At 47.6% G+C, this 11,362-nt stretch overlaps 1 protein-coding gene across 2 annotated transcripts in view; it reads left to right on the top strand.

Moving 5' to 3' along the window:
* The window catches only part of Bpifa3 (BPI fold containing family A member 3), an 8,861-nt gene extending 714 nt beyond the window's left edge, over window positions 1–8,147 (top strand). The window contains exons 2-7 of one of the 2 annotated variants that reach the window (XM_021156221.1): window positions 3,346–3,496; window positions 5,220–5,327; window positions 6,057–6,206; window positions 6,904–6,988; window positions 7,366–7,429; window positions 7,931–8,147. In XM_021156221.1, coding sequence (XP_021011880.1) covers window positions 3,346–3,496; window positions 5,220–5,327; window positions 6,057–6,206; window positions 6,904–6,988; window positions 7,366–7,429; window positions 7,931–7,944 — 572 coding nt within the window. In that variant the 3' untranslated portion in view covers window positions 7,945–8,147. Of the gene's footprint in view, window positions 1–3,345; window positions 3,497–5,219; window positions 5,328–6,056; window positions 6,207–6,903; window positions 6,989–7,365; window positions 7,430–7,925 lie in introns of both variants that reach the window. The other variant, XM_021156220.1, reaches the window with a different exon arrangement.
* Window positions 8,148–11,362: the final 3,215 nt, after the last annotated feature.

Raw genomic sequence — 11,362 nt, forward strand, 5'->3', positions numbered from 1 at the left:
GATGATGGTGAGTGGTCTTGGTTTCTGTTAGTAAGATTCTTACGTTTACCTTTCGCCATCTGGTGATCTCTGGAGTTAGTGATATAGTTGTCTCTGTTTAGAGATTGTTCCTCTGGTGATTCTGTTACCCTCTATCAGCAGACCTGGGAGACTAGCTCTCTCCTCTGAGTTTCAGTGGTTAGAGCACTCTCTGCAGGCAAGCTCTCTTCTTACAGGTAAGGTGCACAGATATCTGGCATTCGGACCTCCCTCCTGGCCGAAGATGAAGGCCCAAAACAGGACCTTTCCCAGAAGCTATGTTGCTTTGGCCTGTCACAGAAGCTGTTAACTTCTATAGTCCACACTCTCACCTGTGCAGACTATTTTCCACGGAGTTCCGGAACCAAGATGGCTCCCGCCGATCCTGAGGCAAAAGCCTCCCGGGCCAGGCGGACACCTGTCCTCTGGCCGGGAGGGTGGCCGGATGTCTGGGGCCTGAAAAGGGTGCTGCCTCAGAAGCTCTGTGACTCCCGCCTGTCCCAGAAGCTGTCAGCTTCTGTGGTGCACACTCTCACTGTGCAGACTACATTTGGCTGAGTCCCAGAACCTACCCCTTGGATCTTAAGTATAGGAAGCTGAGACTGGGTTAAATTTTTCCAATTCATAGCACATAATCTTTTGTGTTATTTTCTCTTTCTCCTTAATCTTCATTCCCATTGTCTTACAGCCTTGGCAGGAACTGCAGTGTGCTTAGCATGTGTTTCTAATTATATCTGTATCCAGCTGGGCATGATGGCATGCATGCCTTTAAAACTAGTACCTGGGAGTCAGAAACAGGCAAGTTTCTAAATTTAAAGCCAGACTGGTTTTATATTGCGAGACTCTTTCTCAAAACAACAACAACCCACGTCTGCATCCTTTGCAGGAGGTGTTTGTACAACTGACTTGTTGCTCACTCTGCTTTTCAGGATGAAGATGCCTGCTTTATACCGCTGGCATCTTGCTTGACTTGATGAATGCAAAGAAGTCCATACCTTCTGTTACCTCCATTTAATTGGCTGCTCTCTCAGGAATGACATCTAGACTGTCTGTATCTTCCCGTTGCTGTAAGCAACACTGAGAGGAGCATCCTTGAGAGTGCCCCAATTAAAATACATGGGAGAATTCCTCTGGGATGCAAGATGTAAGCTCTGTTTAGTTCAACCTGTTGGACTCCTCTTAAAATGGCTGTGCTGGTGTACACTCATTCCAGTAGTAAGAGAACATAGCTGTCTCCTATGCTCCCCACCACGGGAGGGTATCCACCTGTGCCAACTAGCCAGTGTTGCCAAAGCAAAATGCCATAGGTGGGGTAGGATTGGAGTGGTGGTAACGGAACGTAAACAACAGATGGGTTTTTTTTAAATGTAGTCTGTTAGTTAGAAATTCAAGTTAAAGGTGATGACAGGTTTGGTTTCTGGGGAGGGACCTCTCTTGCTGGTTTGTGGATGGCACTTTCTCACAGTCTGTCAGAAAAGGACACACCTGCTATCTTCCTCTTACAAAGACACCTGTTCAATTGGATGAGGACTGACCCTATGAACTCATTTAAACATATTTGCTGCCTTGAAGGGACTATTTCAAATACAGTTGCACCTAGATACCCATGGGGATTGGTTCCAGGTTCCCCCTTGGATCCTAGGATCTTTGGATGCACCAACCCTTTTCATAAAATGATACAGTGTCTGCACAGAACTGATGCAAATCCCTCCTCATACCTGAAAACATCTTTAGATTACTTGTAAGATCTAGGACAATGCGAATGACTTATAAATAACTGTTGCAGCTCATTCAGGGAATAATGGCAAGAAGAAATGGACATGTTCAGAACACATGTAATTTTTTTCCAAATATTTCCAATCCACAGTTGACTGTGCAGACAAAACAGAAGATGGCCAGTGCTCCTCCCAAATGGCCCCTATTGACTTTGCCAAACAGGAATAGATTCCAATACATCAATATATCATGATATAGCTTGTATTTTGAGTCCTTTTATGATGGAGGAGAAGGTTTACTATAGATATAAGACAGAGCATAGCCAGAGGCAGAGACAGAGGCATCTAAGACAGTTCAGAGTGGCCACAACCAGTCTGATCTGTGCTGGGGGGCGGGAGGGGGGGCAGAGAGCCAGGTGCAGGCAGGCAGGAGGCCCAAGATCTTGTCACATCCCAGAATTACTCTAGTTGTCTATTTCAACAGTGTTCTAGTTTTACCTTCCACGCTGAGGGTGTCTATACACACAGCGGACTTTTATCTCTATGTGCATCTGTGCATGAAAAGTGAAACCCAGCCTCATTCCTGCCCACATGAGTCAGTTTCCCAACCCATCTCATAACCGACTACATTCCCGATGTGAACACTCGCCTGCTTTCAGACCTGTCTCTGCAACAAAATACTTTAGTTGTTGCTTCATTGCAGAATACTGCTTCTTCTGACCACCACTTTATTCTTCCCCATGAACTTTCCAGTGTGTTGAGTTCCTCTGAAAGACATCTGATTTCAGTCACATTGAATCTGCCTGTATATTTAGAGGAAGTGAATTATGTTCACAATGGAAGACCCTGGCCATAGGCTAAACATGTTGTTAATCAGACTTTACACTATGCCTCATAAAATCCTATGGAAGTTTTGAGAATGGTTTCTCAAGGTGATTCCTTGAGAATTTATGGGGGTTTTTTCTGCAGAGTAAATTATTTTAATATATTCCTAGTTGGGTTTTTTTTGGTACAACTAGGAGAGATCTTCAGCCATAGCTTCCACTTAGGAAACATTTTAATATGGGTCTGTTTCTTCTCTATAGGAGACATGTATCTTAGCTGGGGTTTTATTGCTGTGAAGAGACACCATGACCAAGGCAACTCTTATATATAAAACATTTCATTGGGGCTGGCTTACAGTTTCAGAGGTTCAGTCCATTATCATCATGGCAGAAAGTATGGCAGTGTCCAGGCAGACATAGTGCTGGAGTTGCTAAAAGTTCTCCATCTTGATCAGAAGGCAGCAGGAGACTGTCATCTGTGGGCAGCCAGGACAAGACTCTGATTCTACACTGGGTGGAGCTTGAGCATAGGAAACCTCAAACCCTGCCCCCATGGTGAAGCACTTCATCCAACAAGGCCACACCTACTCCAATAAGGTCACTCTCTATGCCCAAGCATTCAAACACATGAGTCTATGGAAACCAAATCTATTCAAACCACCACAACATAGAAACATGAATAAGTGCTCAACAGAAAAGGGATACGCTGGGTTCATCCCAGGCCTGCTGCCTCCGCCCTCTACTCTTAAACAGCAATATGCACATCACCATCTCTTCTCCAATTCCAGTTATTGCACAGGGCCTCCTGAAGCTCAATGCAGAAGGACGGATCCAGAGCATGCGCCTTCTGGACCGTCTGAATGTCTCAGGGACAGTGGCTCCAGGGATGGTGGGCTGGCTAATTGGTGGCATGAACTTCCAGCAGCAGCAAGAAATCAGGTAAGACCTTGCCTCCTACTACAGACTCTGGGGGACACTCTAGGGATGGTCAGAGGGCAGAATGGGCAAAACAGAGAACAAGATTTAGGAAGAAGAAAGGAATTCGGAATTAAGGAAGACAAGGCACAAAGCCAAAGATGAGAACAATCTACGGACCACTGTCAGGAGCTGTTGGGGAGGTGGTAAATCAGGGAAAGTAGCAAGAACAGCTCAGAAGCAGATGTGTCTGCGCTTAAAGCCCACCTTTGCTGCTAGCTTTAGGGAAATTGTTTGGCCATTCTAAGCTCACCTGTAAAATGGGGACACAGAGCAGAGCCTGGAAAAATATCCAGAATATCAGAGGAGACCAAGGAGGCAGCCAGACACTTGACTCTCCATTCAAGTGGAACATAGTTCTTGTGGCTCTGCGTAAAGAGTGGACTGCATTACCCACAAACCTTGGGCCCTCAACAGATAAACAGTCATAGGGGTGGTCCCACCCACAGGAGATGCTGTGGACTCTGACAGTCCTGCACAGAACTTTTATGGTCAACATAAAAGATACATAACCCTCATTAACTGAGGTTCCCATGGCAGAACTGGGTACATGCTACCCACAGCCACTGAGACTGCTCCCTTGACCCTTCTGCCTGCCCTCAATGGTTCTGCCTGCTCTGCCCCTTTTCTCTTGACCTGAATTCCTCATTTGTCTCCATTTGGATGAACCACAGTAGTCACTATCAGGATTTTCCTCACCAGCAGGGTTTTCCGGTGAAACATGCAGCCCAAATCACCTCTTTTTAGCCATTCCTTTAGCAAATGTCACAATTATCACCAATTATCTACTGGGTATCACTCACATTGAGAATAAAGCTATGAGCAAGACCTATGACTTTTGCCTTTGGGAAGCCTCCATCCCAGTGGACTAGGCCTCAGAGAGTAATAACGAATTTCAGGTGAAGGGACATGCCATGAAAACAAATCTAGCAAGGTGAAGGTGGGAGTGATGGGGCTGACCAGGACCTGTCCAAGAGGTGAGCCTTGAATGAAGAGAAAAGGGCAAATGATGTGAGGGATATGAGACACAGTCTGGGAAGAAGAGGCTGTAGGTGCAAAAGCCCTGAGGTAGAAAAGATAATAGATCATTGTGTTCAAAGAAGAGAGTGCCTCCATGTGGGTGGAGAGGTAGGGAAACCAATATCATAAGGCAAATGTGTATAGACCCTGCAGGTCATTGTGTACAGTTTGTATCAGGGTACCAGGGGTGGTATGAAGGTCACCCAGGCTGCCTCATGGAGAATGGTCTAAAGAGAGGCCGAGATCACAGCAGTGAGCCCAGGAAGAAACTGAAGCATCTTCAGGACAAGGCAGTATGAGCAGCAGAGGTAGTCAAACTCAGGATATCCATTGCAAATAGGCCAAGGTAGTTTGCAGATAACAATTTGGAGGTATAGTGTGTGGGAAAGCCAAGGAGCTTCCCTGTGGCCTCCCAGACAGTTGATAGGGCCTCAGTCTGCGAAGAGCCTCAGAGTTCTCGGATGGCCCGCTGTCAATGTCTGGCTCTGTACTGCACAATCCACAGCTGTGGACAAGTCTTCAGGAGCCCTTCAACAGCTGGCTGCCCAGACTGTCAGAACATTCACCCCAGGCTCCACCACATGACCCTGCTTGCAGACAAGACTGACCTTGTTTCTTAGTTGTCCTCCCTCGTCTTTGTGGGAGTTTCTGCTTTTTCCACTTACAGCATCAACATTACCAATGTGCAGCTGGACTGTGGTGGGATCCAGATGGCTTTCCCCAAAGAGTGGTTCTCCGCAAACATCACACTTGAATTTGACATTGAATTCAAACTGTGAGTCCTGCCAAACCAAGCAGTGTCTTTGGGATATTTTTCCTCCTTCTTGGGAACCCGGAAGCTCGGGGTGCGGTGGGGGTGGCAGACTTGGACGTTCAGACCTTTCATGACCCCGACCTGAACTCCAATCATGACCTGGAATGAGTCACTATTCCCTGAACTTTGGTTTCTGCTGCTGCGAGAAGATGATACTCTCAGTGGAGGGGGTCATTTGCTCATTCAAACCCGTGTGAAGTCAGCAACTGTGTCCCATGAAAGGAAGGAGGGGTTCCACTCTGACTCCTCTTGTCCCTCTGCTCATTCCCCTCCTGCTCAGACTTCCTGTAGGGGAAACAGGAGCTGCAGCTGCACAAAAAAAAAAAAAAAAAAAAAAAAAAAAACACTTAAAATAGTGGTTTACTCTCAATTCTTGAATTCCCAAGACTCCTGAACTGATCTCCTTATGTAATATTCAAAAGTCACTCTAAGTCTGGGAGTGTGGAGGGAGCACGGTTCAGTGGGAGAGGCTGCACTTAACATATCGGGCTTTACATTCCATCTCTAACACCAGAAAAAGAAAATCAAGCATAGAAGTCACTGAGGTCCATGGCCAGTTCCTCCTTCCTAACCTAGGGCTTAGTGGGCGTGGGCTGTTAGGAAGATGGTGAAAAGTACCTGGCTTTGCCACACTTCTTGCTGGCCACCGCCACTTCCATCCTATCACTCCTGCCTCCTATCTTACCACAGGCCCTTCAATTCGAATATCATCAAAACGCATGCCTGCATGGGCCTCGCTGCAGAGTCCTGGCTGGAGAAAGATGAGTTTGGCCGGAGGGAGCTGGTGATGGGCAGGTGTCGAATGGAGCCCAGCAGTGGGGGTGCATCCATGTCCACTGAGTAAGGCCTTCTGCTCTCCCAGCACAGCCCTGCCTCATGAGCCGCTGTGGCTTCACATCCCCACACTTCCTAAGTCCAAAGCAGACTTCATCTCTTTGCTGGGACTTTCTCCTCCTGTCCTCCCACCCCAGAAACCTCCTCCCTGTGTTCCCTGTATTCACCCCGTTATCCACCCACTGCAGAAATACCTTTTGAAGGTGGAACTCTGCTCTTTTCCCTAAGGTCCTGCTCCAAAGCCTTTGGGGGAAGGGGGTGGAGTACAAATTCAGAAATGCTTTTTGGGCCCCTCTACCCTCACTGCTGCCTGGCTCTGTGGCCATTTTTCCTCCATTAACAGAGGTGTGCTGATTTCTCTCTGTAATTTCCAAACGCCGAACCATGACACTTTTCATGGATGCCTGCCCTCGTAAGCATCAGGTGCGTGGTAACAGCTTAGACTGTGGCAGACATTGACAGTGTAGGGGAAGACCATGAACTCTGGTGCTCTCCTGCCACGGTCCTAATAAGAGTTGGCACTTGTTCCTATGTGACCTTGGCCATGTCACATCACCTCTCTGGGTCCCCATTGACTGTCACAACAAGAATACCTCCCTAGATGGCCAGATAAGAATTCAAGAGCGTGTTCAGCACATACCTCCCAGCCTTGGTGTAGCCTGGCTTGATTCATTCTATCCTGAATTCCCACCTCTTCTCCTAGGGAAGACTCACCGAAGATGAAACATTTTCTCCATAACCTCAGAGAAAGCCTAGGGAAAGTTGTCCCAAATCTGGTAGAAAGTCAGGTAAGTTTAAGGAGATTGTCTCCCCTGCAGACATCTGTGAGTCTGAGGATCGAGGTACACATCTAGGTAACTTAGCAGAGAACTTCTGCCACTGGGCTGTGGAATCTGACAGCAAATATCAGTAGCCAGTGGCAAGGGACAGCCACCCAAGTGTCTGTGTTCTCATGTGTAGCACAGGCACAGTTGAAGCCCCCACCTCATTGACTCATGGGGCTTCAAGAGGTAGACATGGATGTACTGTGCATGGCTCCTGTAGTTGGCTGGGTCCTGCTGGAATCCAGCAGTGTTGGTCCTCCCCCCCCACCCCCTGCCGCCGCCTCAGAGACCTGAATTCTTTCTTATCCCTGGCTGACACTCTTGTCATGCTGGGGGCCTAGGTCTGTCCTCTGATTGGTGAGATCCTCCGGCAGCTGGATGTGAAGCTGTTGAAAGGCCTAGTAGGTGAGTGTTGATGTCTATCCCAGGAGATCGCCTTGGAACTGGTAGCTACTGAGGGAGGAACCACAGCTCTCATGTGCTGTGAGAACAGATGATAAGTACTCTATTGCAATGCTCACCCACCATGTGAGTGGGGAGAATAGAAGGGACTGTAGCCAACTAGACTGTACCCTACCAAGTCACCAGACTGGAGATTCTAGCTTCCCCCAAGAGTTCTGCCAGTCCAGTAGGGTGGACATTCCCCTGTCTAAACTCAAGACAACCCCTGCTTCAGGGACGGTTGAACTTCTCCAACCCCCCCTCCCCCCCCATGGATCTCACAGTCTTGGAAATAGAGGACAGGAAGTCATTTGTCAAGGGAAATCTTTCTGAACAAGTGATGGGAAGAGAATGTTCCTGGCCCCAGCCCTTGGAGGATAGATGGGGAAGCAGCCCCTTCTCTGTGAACCTGGGGATTAGAAGGATCACCTAGCAACCAAGACATCCTTTTTCCTTTCAGAACAGGTGCCTGCTCATAATCTGGGTCAACCCTGAATCAGTCAAATCTCTGCTGCCAGACTCAAGGAGCCTCCCATTGCCTGCCATTGATCAGAAGGAGGTACTTCCGATTGAGACCTTAAGTCTCTCTCAATGTGTGGCTTCTGCTGTCCCCTGGAAAAAATGACCCCCAGGTCCCAAAACATCCTGTCCTTTCCAACAATAAACTCTAACTCTGAAGGGATATATCAACATCACCTGAAGGATACACCAGCCCAAGCCCCTTACACACCCCACACTCCAATACCCCCAGACTCATTTGCTTATCTAGGTTTAGTTGAGCACTTACTGTGTGCCATGTCTGTTGCTGGGCTCCTAGGGGGTACATAGAAAGCATAATAGAGCAGAAATGCAAAAGAGACTCTGAATCAGACTAGATTCAGCTCTATAAAGGCATGAGTCCACGAGCAACTGGTGTCTCCAGCCCCAAAGCAAGAGATGGAATAGGTTCAGGGTAAAATTAGTGGGTAACTCCCAGCTTGAAGACTCACTATCCGTGTCTTAGACAAAGGGCATTACCATTTGGGCCCTTGTAGGAATAAAACTTCGGCATAGCACATGGTACACTGCTGGCATCAGGGAAATCACCCCACCACTTTAGGAAACTGGCAACACTCAGGCAAGCTGAGCTTTGCTTAGTAATGGGGCAAGTTCACCACGAACTATCAAAAGACAAGGGTGTCATGGCAGCAATGCATGCAATAGCTGTAAAGCAGCCATGTCCCCTAGTGTCCCAAGGATGGACAGACAGGTCGGGAGGTAAGAGAGTCACAGCCTGCGTGAGCAATGGTGATGAAAAGAACCCTCCCTTCACACGGCCGGCCATACGAGCAAATCTTCCAAAGTTGCATCAGAAAAGCTGGACCTGAAGAGCTTGTGTTGCAGCTCCAGTGGCACAGAAGTCGAAGACATCACAGCTGATGCACATTGCTGGGGGTCAGGGGATTACATTAGGGTGGGGCTGGACAACAGGGAGGGACTTCTAGAGAACTGGTGACAGCCTATCCTTTAAGCTGGGTATTGGCTATGGGGAAGAGTCCTCAGTCTGTGGGAAGCTCATTCAACTATTTGTGTGTATTTGTGTGTTTCTTGGTTTGGTTTTTATTAATCATTCCATTTGTTTACATCTCATATGATATCCCACTTCTCAGCTACCCTACTATGAGGCATCCAACCTCCCCAGGACCAAGGGCCTCCCCTCCTGTTGCTGTCAGGCAAGGCCATCTCTGCTACATATGTATGTGTAGCCATGGGTCCCTCCAGGTACACTCCTTGGTTGGTAGTCTAGACTTTGGGAGAACTGGGTAGTCAGGCCATCCTATGTTGTTCTTCTAGTGGGCTTGCAATCCCCCTCCGCTACTCCAGTCCTGCCAGCTCCCCCACCAGGGGGCACAGGCAGCACCTGTGTGTGAAGTACATGGAAAATCACTTGCAAGATGTTTCCCATGTGGAAAATGTTTATTCAAAGCTGTGGAATTCACTGCTATCTATTTGTTACCTACTCAAAATTGAATGCTGATTTCCATCCTAATCCATCACAAGTTGAGGATAAATGTCACACATATTAATAATAGTAACATGGGCTAGAGAGATGGCTCCATGGTTAAGAGTGCTTACTGCTCTTCCAGAGGTCCCAGTTTCAGATCCCACCACCCACAGTATGTGGCCCACAACTGCCTGAAGTTCCAGCTCCAGGAGAATCCGGTGCCTTCTTCCAGCTTCCATGGGCATACACGTGGTATATATACATGTACACAAATAAAAATAAATCTTTATAAATAAGTAAGCACTCGACAAGTCTTCCACATCTCATTAAATGCCTCACCAGCAACCCCGTGATATACAAAACTGTCACCCAGTTTACACATGAACTTTCTGAAAGAAAACGCTATTTGCCTAAATCACACAGAAAGGAACTGGTCTTGTCAGCCCTGCTAACATTAATCATATGCAGTCAGGTAGATCACAAAGCTCACACTCTTAATTGTGAACCCCCACCCCAAGGTCTCCCCTTCCTCCCTCCCTTCTAAGACCTCCCCTCGACTTCCCTCCCACCCAAGGGTAATACAATGAAATCAGGGTTCAGTGGAACTGAGAAGCTCAAATAAGGAAGTGTCAACTGCTCAGAGATGAGAAGAGGGCCAGAGAACTTCTTGTCTCCATCTTTCAATTCAAACTCCCTAATCCGAAATGCTTCACCGGGGATTTGCAACCCTAGACACCATGATCCTGAACATTCCACTTGATAGCCTTTGGCTTACAGGGTTCTTCCTGCTCTTGAGTCAAAGAACAAACACAGGAGGGCTAGGCCACAAGGCTGTCTGCTTCCTTGGGGGATAGCGTTTGTCTGCATTCCTCTTGGCACCTTCTGGGTTGTCTTAAGGGCTCCATCAAGATGCCTCTTTGTGTTTTCCAATTCCTCTTGGCACCTTCTGGGTTGTCTTAAGGGCTCTATCAAGATGCCTCTTTGTGTTTTCCAATTCTGTCTTCATATTAAGATTCACAGAGCCAGAGACCCAGCCATCACACTTGCTCCCAGAAAAGCTTGTTTGAATACAGAGCCCTCTGATGCTCTTGGGGTCCACAGTGAGGGATGCTTAAAACAGAAATGTAATTCCCAAATAGTCAGGACTTTTGTCCATGGCCTACCTCTCAGTACCTTAAGCCTTCGCTGCCCTTTGGTGTCCAGGCAGGCTCTGAATGGGGTATGTAACTAGAGCTATACCACTTTCCCCACACAGTAACCTCCTGCAGACTTGGGAGGTGTTTGGGGTTAACTCTAGGTGAGGTGACCTAGCTCAAAAAGAAGAAGCCTTGATGGTTCCTGTTGCTAACAGTGATGTACCTCACACTCTGAAGTCCACGAAGGCAGTAGACTTTAGCTTGAGTTATTACCATGTCTTTTCAATTCAAAAATGAATGAAACAAAAGAAAGAGGTGGAAACAGGAAAACAACTTCTCAGAGTCACCCAGCTGCTAATGAGCCCTGCCGGGTTTAGAATTCTGAGCCCGCTGACGTGGAGGCCCATGGGAGGCCTCCAGAGAACAGGGCCAGGGCTTTTGGAACCGAAGACTGCAAATTTGTCCTTGAAAAGCACTGAAGCAATCCAGCCTGTTGTCACCTCTCTCCCAATGAGGTCACCTCAGGCAGGTCACAGTCTTCTCTTAACCTCAGTTTCCCTCAAAGGAATGTGACAAGTGACTTAAGTCCCCAGTGTCTAAGAGCTTTTTGCTCCTGTTTGCTCTTGATGCTGGAGAAATCAGCCTCAAGGCAAGGAAGCTTGCCTGTGACAATCTATTAGATCCATTTTCTCATAATACGTTCTCTCCCTCCACTATCCTCTTCCTCTTCCTCCTCTCTCTTCCTCTCTCTCTCTCTCTCTCTCTCTCTCTCTCTCT

Source organism: Mus caroli, chromosome 2 (genome assembly GCF_900094665.2).
Source record: "Mus caroli chromosome 2, CAROLI_EIJ_v1.1, whole genome shotgun sequence".
NCBI lineage: Eukaryota > Metazoa > Chordata > Mammalia > Rodentia > Muridae > Mus > Mus caroli.